We start from the raw sequence: 17433 nt of genomic DNA, 5'->3' as shown, positions 1-17433 counted from the left end.
GGCCGAGCTGGCTCCGTCCCTGAACCAGCGCGGGGCTGGGCCAGTGCCCAAGGACCCAGCCAGCCCCATCCCTGCTGCCTCCGTTTCCCCTCCCATGCCCCAGTGTCTTTTAACCAGGATAGAGCCAGCCGGGATGGACACAGTGACGACACCAGGGACACCCCTGTCCCTCTCTGGTCAGTACTGGCCGTGTCTCCACGTCACCGCCGCCCAGGGCCGTGCCAGGCTCAGCGTGCCCGGCAACTGGCCCAGCACCCACAGCGCCCTCGCTGCGGCTACACGGGGCCGGCACAACCGGTTCTGCCCTCAGCTCCTCCCGGACACACGTGTCGGAGCCGAGGTCAACCACTGTCCCCACCCTGCACCTCGGTTTCCCCCGCGGCCGCTCGGCTGGGCGAGGCAGCAGGGGTCCTGCTGTGCCTCAGTTTCCCTTGTGGGCACTGCAGCGGTTGGTGGGGGGCTTGGGAGCCGTGAGGGGGGCAGAAGCGCCAGCTCCTGTGGTTGAGCATGACCCAAGTTCGCTGGTCCCCACTTTGCCACCAGCAGCCAGCCCCGAGGGAGCAACATCCTCCAGCCTGCCGAAAATCCCGCTGCCCCAAACCCCCCCGGGACGGGGTGTCCCCACCCCGGGGCTGGAGCGTGTCCCCGGCCGGCAGGGCTGGGGCTGGCGGTGAACCTGAGGCCGGCTGAGCTCATCACACTGGTATGTGGCAATTAGTGCCTGGCAGAGCGGAGGCAGCCGGCACGCCCAGGCCGCCCTGTACGGCACAGGGACACCTGCCCCGGCCATGCCCCCGTTCCCCCGATGTCCCCAGCACGGGCGAGGGGGCTGCGGCACCCACTGGGCTTGACCCCGGTGTGCGGCTGGTGACCCCGCGCCTCTGGGTGGGGGCAGCCCCGGCACCTCCCGTCAGGCTGGGCCGGCCCTGGCATGGTTTGGGACACACGGCACGGTTTGGGACACACGGCACAGTTTGGGACACACACACGGCACAGTTTGGGACACACGGCGCGGTTTGGGACACACGGCACGGTTTGGCACACATGGCACGGTTTGGCACACACGGCACGGTTTGGGACACACGGCGCGGTTTGGGACACACGGCACGGTTTGGGACACACAGCACGGTTTGGCACACACGGCACGGTTTGGCACACACGGCACGGTTTGGGACACACGGCGCGGTTTGGGACACACGGCGCGGTTTGGCACACACGGCACGGTTTGGGACACACGGCACGGTTTGGCACACACGGCACGGTTTGGCACACACGGCGCGGTTTGGGACACACGGCGCGGTTTGGGACACATGGCACGGTTTGGGACACACGGCACAGTTTGGGACACACGGCACGGTTTGGGACACATGGCACAGTTTGGGACACACGGCACGGTTTGGCACACACGGCACGGTTTGGGACACACGGCACGGTTTGGCACACACGGCACGGTTTGGGACACACGGCGCGGTTTGGGACACATGGCACAGTTTGGCACACACGGCGCGGTTTGGGACACACGGCACGGTTTGGCACACACGGCGCGGTTTGGCACACACGGCGCGGTTTGGGACACACGGCACAGTTTGGGACACACGGCACGGTTTGGGACACATGGCACAGTTTGGGACACACGGCACGGTTTGGCACACACGGCACGGTTTGGGACACACGGCACGGTTTGGCACACACGGCACGGTTTGGGACACACGGCGCGGTTTGGGACACATGGCACAGTTTGGCACACACGGCGCGGTTTGGGACACACGGCACGGTTTGGCACACACGGCGCGGTTTGGGACACACGGCGCGGTTTGGGACACATGGCACAGTTTGGGACACACGGCATGGTTTGGGACACATGGCACGGTTTGGGACACACGGCGCGGTTTGGCACACACGGCGCGGTTTGGGACACACGGCGCCGTTTGGGACACACGGCACAGTTTGGGACACACGGCACGGTTTGGCACAGCTCGGCGCAGCGTCCCAGCGCTCGGCGCTGCTGGGCAGGCCCTGGCTTGGTTCGGCAGGGCTTGGCGAGGGTTTGGCAGAGCTCGGGTGGGGCTCGGCAGGGCTTGTTGTGGCTTGGCACGGCCTTGGCACGGCCTTGGCACGGCCTTGGCACGGCGCGGCGAAGCTCACGCTGCCTGGGCACGGCGCGCCATGCCTCCGGCGCCGTGGGCGTGGTCAAAGCGGAGGGGCGTGGCTACAGCAGAGGGCGTGGTTACCTCAGGGGTGTGATACGGGGAGTGGGCGGGGCGGTGGGCGTGTCCCGCGGGCGGGGGCGTGGCCGTATAGAAGGGGCGGCGGCGGCGCGCCCCGGCAGTCGCGGCGGGGCCATGAACGGGCTGAAGGGCTGGTGCGCGGTGCTGGACGTGCGGCCCCACGGCGAGAGCCCGGTGAGCCGCGGCCCTCCGGGCCCTCTGACCCGCCCCGGTCCGCGGGGGCCGCCCCTTCCCTTCTCCCGGCGCTTCTGGGGGGCGGCCGGTGCCCGCGGGGGTGCCCCCGGTGGGGCGGGGGGGTCCCGGGACGCGCCGTCGGTGGAGCGGGGCTGTGCCCACCCGCCACCGGCATCGCTGCCCCAACCTGTCCCGCTGTGCCGGGGCTCGCGCGGCAGCCGTGGGGAGGTGCGGGGGTCTGCGGGGGCCCTGCGGCCCCTCTGGGGCTCGGGGGTCCTTCTGCCGCCGGGGCCCGCGGCCGTCCCGTCCCCGGGACCATCACTGGGCCGGTTCACGGGGGCTCCAGTGAACCCCCCTGGGGCGGGCGAGGACGGCGGAGCCCAGCGAGGGACGCCCCGGCGTCGGCATTAGGGTCCCACCGGCCCCCATCGTGCTTACGGGGGGACTCCGGGAATCCCATCCGGCACGCAGTGCCGCGCGGTCGTCGAGCCGTCCCTGAATAATGTGATTTTTTGGGTAACGCACCCCTCGAGCGGCTCCCGGGGCCGTGAGGCCGTGGCGGCAGGAGCAGCCGGCAGCGAGTCTGTTTTGGCGCTTGCTTCCCTCGGTTACAGCAGGGCCTCGCGCTTTTCCCTTCCTTATCGTTGGGTTTTCCCCATCGCCGTCAGCAGCCGGGCCATCGCCGCGAGGACGGGCCCTGGGTGGGGCTGGCAGCACCCCACAGCCGGCCCTGCGCCGGCGCGGCGGCCCAGTTTCCCCACGAAGGGCGCGAAGCTGGTGGCGGTGGTCGGCAATTTGGCTTTTTGCTCAGGTTTCAGCGACCGGAGGGATCCCCCGAAGCGCCGGCGGCAGCAGAAGAATCATGCCAGTGCTCGGCCGCCTTCCCCTGTGCCGGCGGCCGCCCGGCTCCCCGGCCCGAGCCCTGCCGGGTGACTCAGCTCTGAGTCTCCTTAGGAGAGTCCTAATTCCCCGCAGCTTTCCCAGCCTTATAAGGAGCGATTGCAGCGTTGGGCTCGTTTGGCTAATGGGTTATTACGGTGATAAGCGCCTCTGTAGCGCCGGCGATCTCCAAACACCGGAGCTGTTTGCTGCTGATCCTTGGCGATACCCTCTGGGTCAGGTCAGGCCTGTTCCTGTTTAACAGTCGGGACAGACAGACGGACGGACGGACGGAGCGCCTTCCCCGTGGTTGCAAAACGTCGGCGTCATGATCGCCGGCTATGGGTCCTCGGACGGTGCCGCCTCTCCTCCACCTGGCATTTGTTTGGGATTTGCGTGGTTCCTTCTTCCCCAGGAGTGGAGTTGGTGCCTCTCCCTCCAGCCAAGTTTTTCCCAAGTGGTCTATTTTTCATCATCCAGCCCAAAAAACCCCAAAAGATTTAAAATCGGCTTTGGTGTCCCTGAAAGCCCGTCCCTAGTTGTCCTAGCCAGTGCCGCTTGCCCTCATTTCCAGGTGACCTGGCTCCTGTTCGGTGGTTGGACACAAAGGGCCGCTGGGATTTTGGGAACGCCTCCCCGAAGGGTGTTGGACGGGAGCGCGGCCGTCCTGCCAAAAAGTCTCCAACTACTGCAGCAGTCGCCCAAACCTGGCCAAGCTCTCCCGATCGCGGTTAATTCCCGAGGCTGGTAGTAAAAGCCATAAACACGCGCTGCCGGGCTGGAGTAACTCTTGGGGTGCTGGAGGGTGCATGGTTGGGGCGTTAAGGAAGCGTTTTCTGTACGAGGTGGGGTTTTTTCCGAGTGGGAGATGACTGCAAGGCACTCTATCGTCTTCCCAGCGCTGGCCGCATTGCAAAACCCTCTTGTCTTCCCCCGAAAATAATGGAGGGGGCCCAAAAGCCATGACCCACTCCGCTCCAGGGCTGTAAACAGGAGGCGAGTGCCGGCAGAGTGGATTTAACGCCAGCCAGGAGGTAAAGGAGTGGCGAAGGGGAGTCCCCAGGGTTCCACTCCTCCTGCCCCAGCCGCATTCGGCACCTCGGAGGGGCAGGTTGCCGTGTGCCGGCCGCAGCGTCCCTCTGGGTTGCTCCAGCTTTACATCAGAGGAGCTGCTTCTCCTGGAAACTGTGTCAGCAAGGAGCTGCGGAAACTTTGGCTATGGGATGGTAAGAACAAAGCCCAAAAATAACCATGCGGGAGCATCGCTGGGGACTGGTGTGCCGGCGGTGCGCGAGACGAGAGCCAAATTAAGTGCTTCTCCTCTCCTCCGTCCGCCCGGCCCCGACCAGGCGCAGCTCACCGCAGCCGAGGCTGCTGCAGACAAACAAGCTGGGCAGGGAGGCGTCTGCTTTAACCCAGCAGCGCCTTCCGCCTCCTGCCTCGGCCTCCTTAAAAGCATTCACCGCACCAAAAAAGCTGGTTTTCTCCCCCGGTGGTCTAGAGAGCCTTGCTCAAGCGTCCATCTTGTGTCTCGCCATCCCTGTGCCTCCCCCGCGCTTCCCCGGCGTGGAGGAGGATGGAGACGGCGGAGCCTTCCCCCGCCGGCATTTGCATGGGTGGTTTCCTGGTTGTTTGACCCGAGGTTTGGTAGCGCTGGTTTGCGTCGGCTCGATGGCGAGTTTATCCAGCAGCAGGGTTGTTTTGGGGTCTGCTGGGATGGAAAGCGCCCGCATGCCGACTCTGGGTAGTTTTGGCTGCAGGGATGGAAATGGGCTGGTGCTTGTTTCTTATCGCAGCAAATCTTCCCCGGGCAAGCGATTTCCTTGGCAGCGTCCCACCCTCGCGCGGGCTTGACGGGACGGCGACTGCGAGATCCCGACGCTTGTAAACAAAGCTGCGAGTAAGGACGCGTGAAGGGAGTGACGTGCTGCCAGCAGCTCTGCTGGGCCCGTGCCGTGCCGAGGCTGCTGCCCTGCCGTGGCCAGCCGCTCCGTGCTCTTACCCCCGGCCTTTCCCTGCGTCCCTTGCTTTAGGCAGCATGGAGATGATGGGCAATGCTTTGTGTGCAGGCACTGCCGTGAGCCGTTTTCCCTGCTGTAAAACCCCGAGTGCTTCTTGCATCTTCCCAAAACCACGGGGCACGCTGCATCCAGCTGCTCTTACGTTTCTCTGACAGAAGTTTCCAACTTCTTGGGTCTTGCCGAGGAAAACATTCCCTGGAGTAAAGTTGCAGACAAGTATCTGGTTAAATGCTTAGTGCTGACGAGTGCTAGCAGAGCCCAAGTGAAGTTTCTCTTGGATAACTGTCTTAATGGGCGAACGAAGGGGTCTGGCCACGCGTTTGAGATCTGTAGGAGGGCTCCTCATTTCCCAGGGAGCCGGAGTTTGTGTAAGCAGCGTATACAAAATATTTTGGAAACAAACAGATGGCTTGTCGAGACTTGGATGGCAAGGAGAGTGCTTGGAAGCAGGGAGGCAGAAATACTTTGACGTTGCTTTTGGAGAGCAAGAGGCTGACGTGGCCGAGGTGTGGCGAGGGGCGGGCGCCCGGCACTGCGCGGGCACCTACCCCAGCTCCGCGGTGCTGCCGCCCGAGAGCCCGCTGCTGTGGCCGCCGCACGCCGAGCAGCTCCCGCTTTCGGGGTCGCTGTTATAAGGACCATGAGCGACGGCTGCCTGGGTGCCGGTGAGGTCTGTCTGAGGCGGGGGGTTGTGCTGTGCCATGGGTGCGCGGTGCTGGTGTTGAGCTGCGGACAGAGAGTGGGCAAGCCCATGGAGCGTTTCGGGTGTCCGTGCGCTGCTTTAGGGCTCTTTATATGCTCCCGGCATCTCCTCGAAAGCTTGCTGAGCTTTGCGTGGTGCTGGACGTAGCTGAAATGCCTCTTCAGTGGATGGCACCGGTAGGAATGCTTTGGGTGGGGAGTTAAGCGGTGAAGGCAAACCGGATCCTGCCTGGAGCCTCCGTGGATGCTCGTGGCCATGAGGCAGGGAGTACCCGGCCACCGGTCTCGCAGGCTGCTGCCGAAATGGGCTCCGCTCAGCCGGGGCTGTGCTGGCAGAGGAGGGGCAGAGCCGTGGGGGCGCATGGCCATCACGGTAGAGCAGGGAGAAGGATGGATCTGGCAAAGTCCCAGCACACGAGCTGGGAACGGCTGCTTTCGCCCTTCTCCAGGGCTGCTACCGAATGCTGTGCGTCGGCCCTGCCGTCGCTGATGAGGGCCATGACTCCTGGCAGAGCAGGGCATGCATGAAAACGAGCCCGGCAATCGCTTCTCCAGCCTGTCTGCATTACCTCAGCCTTGGCTGGGCCACGGCTCCTCCAAGCCCTGATGGGTTTGATAAATGTAGCTGTCGTGCGCTCACTTTTACTCACTTTAATTCCAGCATTACTTCGCAGGCTGCAGCTCAACTCGAGGAGGAAGGCAGCTTGTCCGCACATCTGCAGCGATGCTGACCTGGCTCTTGGTTCATACCGGAGCTGGATGTAAAAAGACTTTCAGGGAGCTATAAAACTAAAACCCGCCTCTTGTTTTAGGAGAGCGTGAAGGTGCTGCGGCTGACTCTGCCGAATGACCTCCCAGGCGACAGGCGCGAGCAGGCGAAGCAGAAGGTGGGTCTCCCCAGAAGCTCGGTTTGGAGTTGAAGATACAAGTTTGTGAGTTAACTTAGGGAGGGGGGAACGGGCGTTTGGTGGAGGATCGGGCGCTTTATGCTTCGTGAACTTGAAAACCCATCTCCTGGTCTGTTAAACATTTCGGTGCCGGTTCCCGAGGCCGTGCTCGGCGCCGCGTTCCTCTGCAAAAGTGCATGATGCTCATTTGACTGGAGCCGGGCAAACCGTTCCAGCCAGTCTCGCCTCTCTGAAAGCCCTGCTGCTTCTGTCTCTTGCAGCCGGTGGGAAAAGCCTTCGCCATGGTGGCCAACAGATCCAGCAATGGTCACTCCCTGGCCTCCGAATGCATCAAATCCAACGATGGCGATGAGGAGATCATCAAGGTACGGTCTCTGGCTCCCCGGCTTTGTTGCAAAGCGATCTTGTTTAATAATTGTGGCTGGAAAAAAGGTTTTGTTTGAAGCTACGCCAGCAAAAAGTTCCCCGGTGTAGCTCCTGATCGGGCGGGCAGGGGGCTTGGTGCGGTGCTGCTGGCTGGCAGCACCAGCTCGGTGGGCTTCCCCGGCACTGGGGGGGCGCAGCCTGAACCTGGGACAGCTGCGGTGGGTCTGCGGGGTGGGGGTCACACAGGAGGAGGAGCAGCTTCAAGATACGCCAGGGAAGGTTAACTGCAGAGGGGAAACCTGTGGACAGCATGGCTCAGGAAGCGGTGAGATCCAGTGTCCCAGTCCCGGCGGAGCTGGGCTTGCTGCTGGCGTTACTGGGCTGGCCGGAGTCAGGACGGTCTGACCTGCTGCCACCGTCTCTCCTGGGCAGGTTTATCTCAAGGCGCGGGCCGAGGGCAGCATGAACCACGAGGAGCACGTCAACCAGCTGAAAAGTGAAGTTCGTTACATTCAAGAGGTAGTTAACGTCCGCGAGGGGCTCTGACTTGCGTGCCGCTGCCTGAACCCGCGGGGGCTTGCGGCAAGGGTCCGGGGTGCTCTGCTTCCCCCGGGAATGTCCCGCGGGGTTTCACGCGAGCGGGCAGCGATGCCTGCGCCGGCTGCGGCACTCGAGCCCCGGCTGAGCCCCAGCCACTCCGGCAAACTGGCAGCGGAGCTGAACTCTCCAGTTTGTTGACTTGCCTGTACAGGGCAGTAGTCTAATCAAGCGCCATAAATTAATTCAGCCTGACTAATTGCTCTGCTATATGGACTGAATTTGAAGAGAATTGCGTGATGACTTTCCCCCAAGGCTGTCCCCTGCATGCCTGGGTGCGGCACAACCTGAGCCTCTTGTTAAAAGGCAGTTTCTTTGGTATGTCTCATCTCCCAAAGTAAACTGGATGATGAGGTGCTCAGAAGATTAACCCTTTCCTCTGCTCCTGGTGGGGATGTTATTTCTGGAGAGCTGGTTGCAAGGCACAGAAGCGGTTGCGTGCATGCTCTGGTCTGGGCAGCTTGGCCTAAAAAAAAAAAAAAAAAAAACATAAAAAGGGAAAAAAAATAATTAAATTTGGGTTTGCTCTCATGGGGGAGTTTCTGTGCTGGGTGCTGGCCCCAGGGTGCGGTGAGGGGCAGATCTGGTAGGGCGGCCTCCAGATCTTTTACGTCATCCTTCTGACTCCTCTGCCAAAACGCATGTTTTTCCCCCCCGAAAGAAAACAGCCTGTTCCCGCTGCCTCCTGCCTGCAAGCCAGACCTGCCTGGCTCCCGCCTGCCAGGGCTGCAGCGCCCCGGGGGTGTTGCTCACCCAGACCCTGTCTCGCAGCCACCTGGGTGCTGCAGTTTTTGTGCGTGATCCTTCCCATTCCCGGGGCTTCAACTTCAGCTCTTCTGATCCGTGCTTTCCCGTCGCTCCCCGCAGCTCAGATGGAAACAGGAGTCAGGTTTTACATGGGCCTCTTAGCAATAGTTGAGCGGGACTTAGACCTTGTCTGGCCACAAAGGCTGTACGTAGCCCTGTCAGAATAGCTGAAGCAGCATAACCGTGCAGTACGACTTAATCCTGCATGTGAAAACTGGAGAATGAGCTAAACCAGTAAGTCACGGTGGCGGTACCAGTCTGTCCGCATCCAAGAGAAATGCCCTGTGCTGGGTCGTGCTGCAAAAACCCTGGGGATGTCTTGATCCGGCTGGATCAAAGTCACGGATCGCTGTCCCCAGATTAAGGGCTCGATTGCTGACCCGAGAGCCACACGTCGCGCTCTCGCCTTGTCCCGCTGCTGCCTGGTCTCTGGCAAACTGCTTCGCCCCAGTGCCTCGGGCATCTAAAATCAAGGGGTAGGGATGAAGCCACGCTGTTAATGCTTTGAGAAAGCTTTTCTTTGAAAAGCGTTGGGGCAGCGTTTGCTGTAAAAGCCTGTAAATCATTCCTCTGGCTCACTTGCTCTGACTAATTCGAGTAGCTGCAAGTCAAGACTGTACTTGTTGGCGTCCTGCAGCGTGGCAGAGAGGGAGCTGGGGAACAGCAAGGGTCTTCTCAGCACTTCAAAGGTGAAGTCGATGACTAATGCATGAAAAATCAGTAGCGTCTCCAGATTGTTGCTTTTATTTTTTTTTTCAATTTTTATATTTTTTTCTTCCCATGATCATGTGGGACAGCTGCATCGCAAGGATCGTATCTGCCAGAGACCGTGCTGCTTGCAGGCAGGGCTGTAGTAAAAGCAGAGGGTCAGGCTGGCAGAGAAGCCATCGATTGCGTATCGGCACAGGGCATCGTAGCAGCCGCCGCGCCTTCGTTTGATTTCTGTTAGGCTGAGTGACACTGTCCATGCAGATCAAGCTAAATTGACTTGCCTTTGCCAGGCTAGAAGTTCTTTGAAGAAGCTGCGGGAAGACTTAAGTAGTAAACTTGAGAACAGACAAGGAGATAAACAGCATGCACAGGTAACAGGAGCATTTCTCGGGCATTAAATGACATTGACTTATTAAAAAGATGTCATCTTTGGGTCCGGAAAATGATAGAAGGGGCCTTAAAGATCGAGGTGCTTGTGGCCAATGAATGCCACGTTGGCACCATTTACAAGCAAAATTCGAAACCCACGCAAGCACGTAACAAGGAGTCAGTGAGCAAAACGCATTGGCTGGCCAAATGCGCTATTGCATGTTCGTTTGCAGAAAAAAAACTCGGTCCCGAGTTGCTGCGGTGCCCCAGAGCTAGCTGTCTGCATGCGACTGTGCTCTCGCGCGAGCGGCTGTGCCGGCCGGCCTTACATCCCTGTCCGTCTGTCCTTCGCTTACGTAGGTCATGCTGGAAAAGCAGAACGGGAGCTGGCTGTACCCCGAGAGGCTGCGTGCCGATTCCTGGGAGGAGCAGGTAGGGAGCTAAAGAGGGGGATTTCAGCGCCATGGAAAGAAATATGGGGTTTAGTTTGATATCTTCCTCCCAGCAGGTAACTTCGAACCTGTTCAGCACACGATCAGGCATTCCTGCAGCAAACTCTAGTCTTTTTATCAGGGTCAGATCAGAAACAGAGTGCAGCTCTATTAGAGCAATAAAAATGTGCATAATGGATTTTTAAACCTCTGCACACGAGAGCTTTTTAGCAGACGGGATAACAGGTTAGCAGACGGGATAGCAGGAATCTTAAGCTGATAAATATTTCTCCAGCTCTTCGTCTTTCCCGTGGCTGGGGCAGATGCTCTGGGCTGGGGTTTTGGGCTGGGCTGCTGTGGACCTGGTTCACGTTGCAGGGTTTCAGGTTGCCCAAGCGCAGATCAGGATGGCATCCTGCAAATAGGGCTTGGAAGGCAACCAAAGGATACTGTGCGCGTTATCTTGAGGGCTGGAAGCTGTCGCTCAAGTGTGGGAGGTGAGGACAGGAGCGCCTTTCATTTTTTCAAGCTGAGAAGTGACGTTACCAGGCTTTGTCACCAACAGCGCTGCCCACATTGGGGCGGAGGGCTCCTTTGATACCTCCCGACTGCTCATCCTCTCCTGTTACCGTCTCCGCAGGAGGAGGACTGCTCAGGTGAAGACGTGGAAAAGATCCGACAGACGGCAAAGAGGCTGTTCACAAAGCTGCAGGAGGCTGAAAAGCGCCATCAGTTGGAAAAGAAAGCCTTTGAGGTGACTACGCTGTGCACTTCTCTGCTGGGAAAGTGTGATTTTTATTTTATTTGGGCATTTTTTCCCTTTTTGGAAGTCTGAGGAGCTGCATGGGCACGCGGGTTTGGGCTGCCGGAGGTGTCTGGCCTCTCCTTGCAGAGCAGCGGGCTTAGTGCATGCTGTTAAAACACACCAGGGAGTCCAGACCTGGCCAAAGCCCAGCAGACTGCCTCCCTGGTTGCCCAGACGAGTCTGAAGACATAAATGCTTTCCCAGTTAAAAAAATCACATAAAATACAAGTGGCAGCCAGGTTGGAAGGCGGTCCCCCCAAACTCTGCCGAGCCTTTCCGACTGTAGCCAGGCTCGGTGCGTGAGAGGGGTGTTCTGTGGGGAGCAGGCACCACTGGCGTGTCCCAGAGGGTCAAACGGAGACCAAGTCAGTGGTTCGCAGCCACGGTGCTGGGCTGCTGCGGCCACGCTGGCCGTTGTGGTGTCTCTCGGAGCTCAGCCTCTTCATCGACAGGGCTGTTCACTCTAGAGAGGGGCAAGCTGACCGGAGGCACCCAGACCCATCGTGTGGGTCTCCTTGCCTGCTGAGCGGTGCTGACGAAGCTGCCACGTTCGCTTTCCCTCCCTTCCTCAGACCTGGTGATTAATGGTCCCCTTCGGTGTGTTTTCTAGTGACTGCTCATGTCCCGGATGGGCTGGGCCTGACCGCGTCACCCCGCAGCTCCGAGCGCTGGTGGCAGCGGTGACATCCTGGCTCGCATCCTGTCCCGCAGACCAAACTGGTCCCGGGAGCCCTGGGGTGTTCCCCGCAGCAGGATGGGGGACAGCGTCCGCTGGGGAAGTGGGTTTGAGCAGCGACCGCTTCCTCTGGCATGGGATGTCTGCCTGCCCGCAGCGGTGGCACGTGCCCTGAGGGCGCCTGTCCTTGCGCTTAGGAAGTCGCGTGGTTTGGTGGCATTTTGGGGTCTTTGGTCAGCTGTGATGCTGACTGCAGGCTCTGAGCCTGGATGGAGATCCCAGGGGTGGCAGGGATGGGTGTTTTGGCAGCTGTTGATCCTGCCAGCACTGTCCAGATGTTCTCAATGTGGCTTCTTGTCTGAGCCTGCTCTCCAGCTGTCGTGGGGACCCACAGGGACACCCTTGTCCCCTCTCGGCTCCTGAGCCGTTGATGCAGGTGTGGGGCTGGCTGCCGAGGTCGGTTCCTTGGGCAGCCTGCAAACAGCCCCAGAGTGCATGTGGCTGAGAACGAACTTGTCTCTTGTGTTTGAGGAGCCTTTATTGCTACAGCATTTAAGCACTCACTCCTTTGAAGTGCTTTGAAGCCAGGGAGCTTTCTGAAGAACCTCTTCTCTCTGAAGCATGTCAGGCTCTTTGCTGAGACGCCCGGCTGCCTTCAGCAAAATCTGCCTGCCAAGGCTTCGAGCACCGGTGCGGCTTCAAAACATTGCTCGGGAGAAGGGCTCCGGCGGCTCTGGTGTCTGGGTGCGCGAGGGTCGGGCGTAAAGGCATCTCCGTCTTGTTCGCAGAGGACGGTCTCGCAGTACCAGGAGGAAGTGGAGCAGACGAGCTCTGCCCTGCGGAGAGCGGAGAAGAGCGTGGTGGAGAAGGAGGTGCAGGTGGATGAGCTGCAGAGACTCCTGGCAGGGATGGAGAAGGTACCGGCCCCGAAGCTGCGGTGGGACTGATGGGATCAGTGGAGCTGCCTGGTCCCACTCTGCTCGGGGGGGAATAGGAAAGCCCGGTGGTGATGAGTTTGGCAGTGCTTAGCGCAGACCCCGCGGTGGGTCTTGGATTGGCCGCAGGGTACCCACCATACGGAGGGTGTGACTTCTCAACCAGGCTTAACCCGAAAGCGTCGGGCAAAGCCAGCTGCTGGGAACGGCTGAAAATCAGCTGTTGCTGATTTAGACTTGCATTTCTCAGGTCTAGAAGATCTGGTCGGTCTGTGCAAACTCTTCCAGGTATCCTGGAAACGAGCGCACAGTCTAGACAGCCGCCCGGTTCTTCTTCTCATGGGGGCATTAACACAACCTCCAGCCTTGATTCTATTTTTTTTTTTTCAGCTGTGGTCTGCTCATAATAACATTAAAGTCATAAATCTAACAGTGCAATATGAGCATGAAGTGATCTGGACTGCCCTCCCTGGCCCGACAGCAGGGAAGGAGATGGGTTGGTGCCTTGCCTGTATCCTAGGGGTAAAGGAGTGGGACGTCTGCTGTCGGTCATCTCTGCGGCTGCCCTTGTCTGTCTGTCTCTCTCATGTAAATTTAATGCTCGTGAAAACAACCCGCAGATTGAGCGGGGAGGCTGAGCTGAGCCTGCCTGGCTCCCTGGGTGTTTGTAGTTCGCTGCTGTGCAGCGGAGGCCAAGGAGCATGTGTTGCGACTTGTTTCCGTGCGTGTAACTCGGCCTCTCGCTCTGCCGCAGGAGCACAGGAGTTTGCTGCTGAAGATGAAAGAAGGCGAAGCAGAGTTGGCGAGGCTGAGAAGCGTGGAAGGTGACAAGCTCGCCGAACAAGACCGGTGAGGCTTGGCCTCCGGCTCGGCTGCCAACTCCAGAGCAAGCCCACGCCGCTGGGTCGGGGTGTCAGCTCGCTGGGGCATGACTGCACATTCCTGCGAAGGGCGTGCTTGCTCTCTGGCTTGCAAAACAGCGCCCTACTCCCAAGAGCTGACTAATCTCCAAATACCTCCTGCAGTTTTGCTTTGCTCCGATCGGAATCGGAGCGCCGGAGCCGGGCTGCCCAGAGACCTCTAGCGGCCCCGCTGCTGGTTGGGAGCTCAGGGCGAGTCCTGCCCTGCTTAGGGAGCCTCCGGAGCACCCAATTCTCCCCGTAATGTTGGATGCGTTCCACCCAGCCGGTATCCTTGTGCTCCAAGGGCTAATTGGCAACGGCTTGTTTCTGGAAGGCCTCGTTTGTGGCCTGACTCTTCCTGATGTTCCTGTGTCCCTGCAGTCTGTGGTTGCTAGTCTTTGTGGCTCCTGCTTGAATAGGTTTTGTCTCTGCCTCTCCTTACCTCGTCTAGTTAAAATATTTCAAGACCTGTGCGGCTGTAGAGGAGACCTGGCTGATAAAAGCCGCTCTGGGCATAGCTGGGTGGGTGCTCCCTTTCTGGGAAGCCATCCGATGGCTCCTGGACTCTTGTCCTCTCCTTTTGCCAGGTCAGCCCAGCTGGAGAAGGAGGTGGCCATGCTGCGGGAGAAGATACACCATCTGGACGACATGCTGAAAAGCCAGCAGCGCAAAGTCCGCCAGATGATTGAGCAGGTGAGAGGAGCGGGGTTGGGGTGGGAGGACGGAATGGGGAGAGCCTGGGAGGACTCGGAAAGGACTTAAAAAAAGAGAAGGCAAAAAAAAAAATCCCTTAAACCGCTTCGAAGCAAAGAACTGCTGGTTTGTGGGGCAGAGTCCCTTTGCAAGCCAAAAGGACACGAGTTCAAAGGCAGCCCAGAGCCCTGTCCTGCAGCGGGGACTGACCCTGGGGTGACAGCCCAAAGGGCTGCGGTGTGAGCTGGCCTGGGCTGGGGAAGGTAATAAAAGGAGGGTAAAATGGGTGCTGTGCACGCAGCTTGGCCTGCTGAGAGGTAAATCTCAAACTGTGAGAGGAGGGTCCTTCACCGAGGGCTTAACTCGCAGACTTAATTTGAGGCTTTTTTGGATTGCTTTTTATGCAGACCTTGGAGTTAATGTTGCGGGTGTTAACAGGCAGAAGGGTGGCTGGCTAAGCTGCTCTCCTTCCTAGACATTTCCTCAGCCCAGCCGTACACGAGAGGGATTTTCAGCCACTGTGAGCTTTTCTCTTACAGCTCCAGAACTCCAAAACGGTGATTCAGGCCAAAGATGCCATGATCCAGGAGCTCAAGGAGAGAGTCGCTTACTTGGAGGCTGAGGTGCGTCTTAGCAGGGCCGTTTCTGGGGGTGCACGGGGTCTGGACCGAGCTCACACCCTCTTGTTGAAGCCTCCCGGTTGTGTCTGGGCTCCCTCGCGGCGATGAGCTTTGCTCTGGGCAGAGCGGCCAGCAGCAAAGCCCTTCCCTTGCGCTGACACCTGCTTCGCATAGGAAAATGTGCCCTCTGCAGCCGCGAGGGCTGTGCTGGTTCCCTGAGCTGGTGTGATGGTTTCCGATGGAGCCGGGGCTGCTGGAGCAGCTGTGAACTCAAGCCGAGGCCAAAATAATCTCATCAAGCACATTTCTCTGGCAGCAGACCCCTTCTTGCTTACAACGCTGCAGCTGAGTGCATGCGTGGTAGAAATTAAAATTGCATTCCAGCCTCTAGGATTGTAACAAGTGTCAAACCTCTCTCCTTTTTTGGATAAAAACTGAGCCTGCATCGGCACTTCTAGTGTTTTCTTCCCTCCTCAGTGACTTACTTTTCAAATTCCTGCGTGGGGACGGTGTGTGTGAGCACAGCCAGTCATGAACCCAGGTGGAAAACATTCAGTGAGGGAGATCGTGTGCTGGTGGGTTTCCGTGTCGGGTGTTTGGCAGGTGTTACAAACCATCCCGGCTCTCCTTTGGCAAGCAGTCCCTATGTAGGGCTGGATTTCATTTCCCTCAAGAAAAAGCTGCCCCATGGCAAGAGATAATACTGGAGCATTCCTCGGCAAGCGATCCATGTGCCCGCAGCCCACCTGTCCCCAGCTGCCCATCACTAACCGAGGTTCCATCTCTTGCAGAACCTGGAGATGCACGACCGCATAGAGCACTTGATTGAGAAGCAAGTCAGTCGGGGCGGCCACAGCTCCAGAGCGCGCTCGAAGTCGGAGTACGTGAGCAGGTACGTGGGGAGCACATACCTTCCAGCCTGCCCGGCTGCTCAGCGGCTTCACCTGAAGGTCCATGTCTTACATGGGGCAGCGGGAGCTGCAGTCTGGGAGGAGATGCTGGACTCCAGGATGCTCTTCTGGAAGCGTGTTGTATTATTTTCTCTTTGCAGAGAGGTCTCCATTCCTGTATCCCCTCCTTCAGGGGAGTACAAGGGGGCAGAGGTCCCTCCTGTGGGCGGTTTTGGGGGGAGCCATCACTGACCAGGGCTGGGGCAGGACCCTCTTCTACAGGTTTTCCCCTCAAACCCCACCCAGTTCATCTGGCTGAACAAACCCTTTCTCTCTTGCAGCAAAAGGCTGACGGGCCCCAAGCCACTGCCTCTCATTCGAGTAGTGGAAACATGAGTTTTGAGGGCTGGTCCGAGCTGAAGACTCTCCCCTTGTTATCGTTGACTGGATTTCCCTGCTTCACTGCCGTCCTCTGGCCTCTGTGCTCCCGGAGTCTCCCTGGAGCTGTTGGCGGAGGGCTGTGCCCTGAACTGCGACAGCCGAGGACAGGCGTAGCCGGGGCGGTCCTGGCAGAGGAAGGAGGTTTGCGAAGCGTCCACGTTGCTGTTCCCACTGGGTCCCAAGGTCACACGGATGCCAGTTTGGAGGCTGGGACCAGCCGGCCCCGGCGTGGACACGGTGGCTCTCTGGCTGGAGAGCCAGGCTCGCTTTCCCTGGTCAGTCCTGGGTTTGCCGGGGTTGCTCTGCGAGAGCAGCCTTTGCTTCTGAAGGGCCTCGTCCGAACAGAGCTCCCCCTTCAGCTTGCAGCTTGCCAACATGGACTTGGGGTTTAACCTTTTCTGGTTAAAAAACAAAACAAAAAAATCACTCTTACAAAGAAGAAAGAAATCCTCCTGAAACCGGACTCCTTCCTACAACAAAGCCCAACGTGTGACAAGTTGGGAGCCTCCACCTCCGATCTCCAGCACATATCTGGCTGCTCCGGACTTGGCAAAGGCTCGCGTGGCCAAAAAACATGTATCACCATGCTTTTCCCAAGAGCGCAGAGAAATTGTACCCGACGTACGTGTAGTGTTTAAACCCAGAGGCTGTTTGGTTTGTTACCTGTATTTATTTCAATAAATTATTGGTGTCTTCCAATGATGTGGTGACAGGCATGATTGCTGCTGTCCACCTCCACGGGAGCACAGTTGAGGACTGCCTGTCCCATGTTTGAACTGGAAAATACCAACCAGCTTCCTCTGGGCTTGCCAGTTATTACCTGTCTTGTGTGCGCCTGTGCCCAGGAAAGGAGCTTGGGTACGTCTAGAGGAAAGCCGTTGGCATTTGTACTGACCATATTGATGCAAAAATACATGTGCCTTAATCCCTCCGACTGTAGTCCATTGAATAGATGTGAACAGTGGAAGTCTGCTGGGGTGGGGGGTGGATTTGGTGTCTCGGGCTGCGCTGGCTGGGCTCTTTGCTTCTCGAGGTGGCTGCGTGCACCTTCTTTTCTTTATTTTCTTGCTGATGTGTCAAACTCTGCCGAACATCCCCTTCCTATGCTCCCCAGGAGTGCGCTGACGCTGCATCCAGCACCCTCAGCACAGGGGCTCCTGCGGTGAATGCGGTGGGCTCAGCTGGCTGCTGGACTGGAATTAAACCGTTACCGTGGCCGCCCTCTCCGTGCAGCCTGTCCCCCGCGCCTGGGGGGATGGCGGCCGGGCTCAGGTACCG

At 59.0% G+C, this 17433-nt stretch overlaps 1 protein-coding gene across 1 annotated transcript; it reads left to right on the top strand.

The window, feature by feature from the left end:
• Window positions 1-133: 133 nt before the first annotated feature.
• TUFT1 (tuftelin 1) lies at window positions 134-16112 on the top strand. The gene is made up of 14 exons (XM_059832059.1): window positions 134-297; window positions 2237-2402; window positions 6817-6891; window positions 7173-7277; window positions 7711-7797; window positions 9684-9764; window positions 10123-10194; window positions 10834-10947; window positions 12463-12591; window positions 13364-13458; window positions 14099-14204; window positions 14744-14827; window positions 15616-15716; window positions 16056-16112. Exons 1-14 carry the CDS (start codon window positions 134-136, stop codon window positions 16108-16110), a joined length of 1434 nt encoding a protein of 477 aa, XP_059688042.1. The 3' UTR covers window positions 16111-16112.
• Window positions 16113-17433: the final 1321 nt, after the last annotated feature.

This window comes from Gavia stellata, chromosome 33, assembly GCF_030936135.1.
Source record: "Gavia stellata isolate bGavSte3 chromosome 33, bGavSte3.hap2, whole genome shotgun sequence".
Lineage (NCBI taxonomy): Eukaryota > Metazoa > Chordata > Aves > Gaviiformes > Gaviidae > Gavia > Gavia stellata.
Note: the sequence above shows the minus strand (reverse complement) of the source record. Positions and strands in the feature narration are given on the sequence as shown.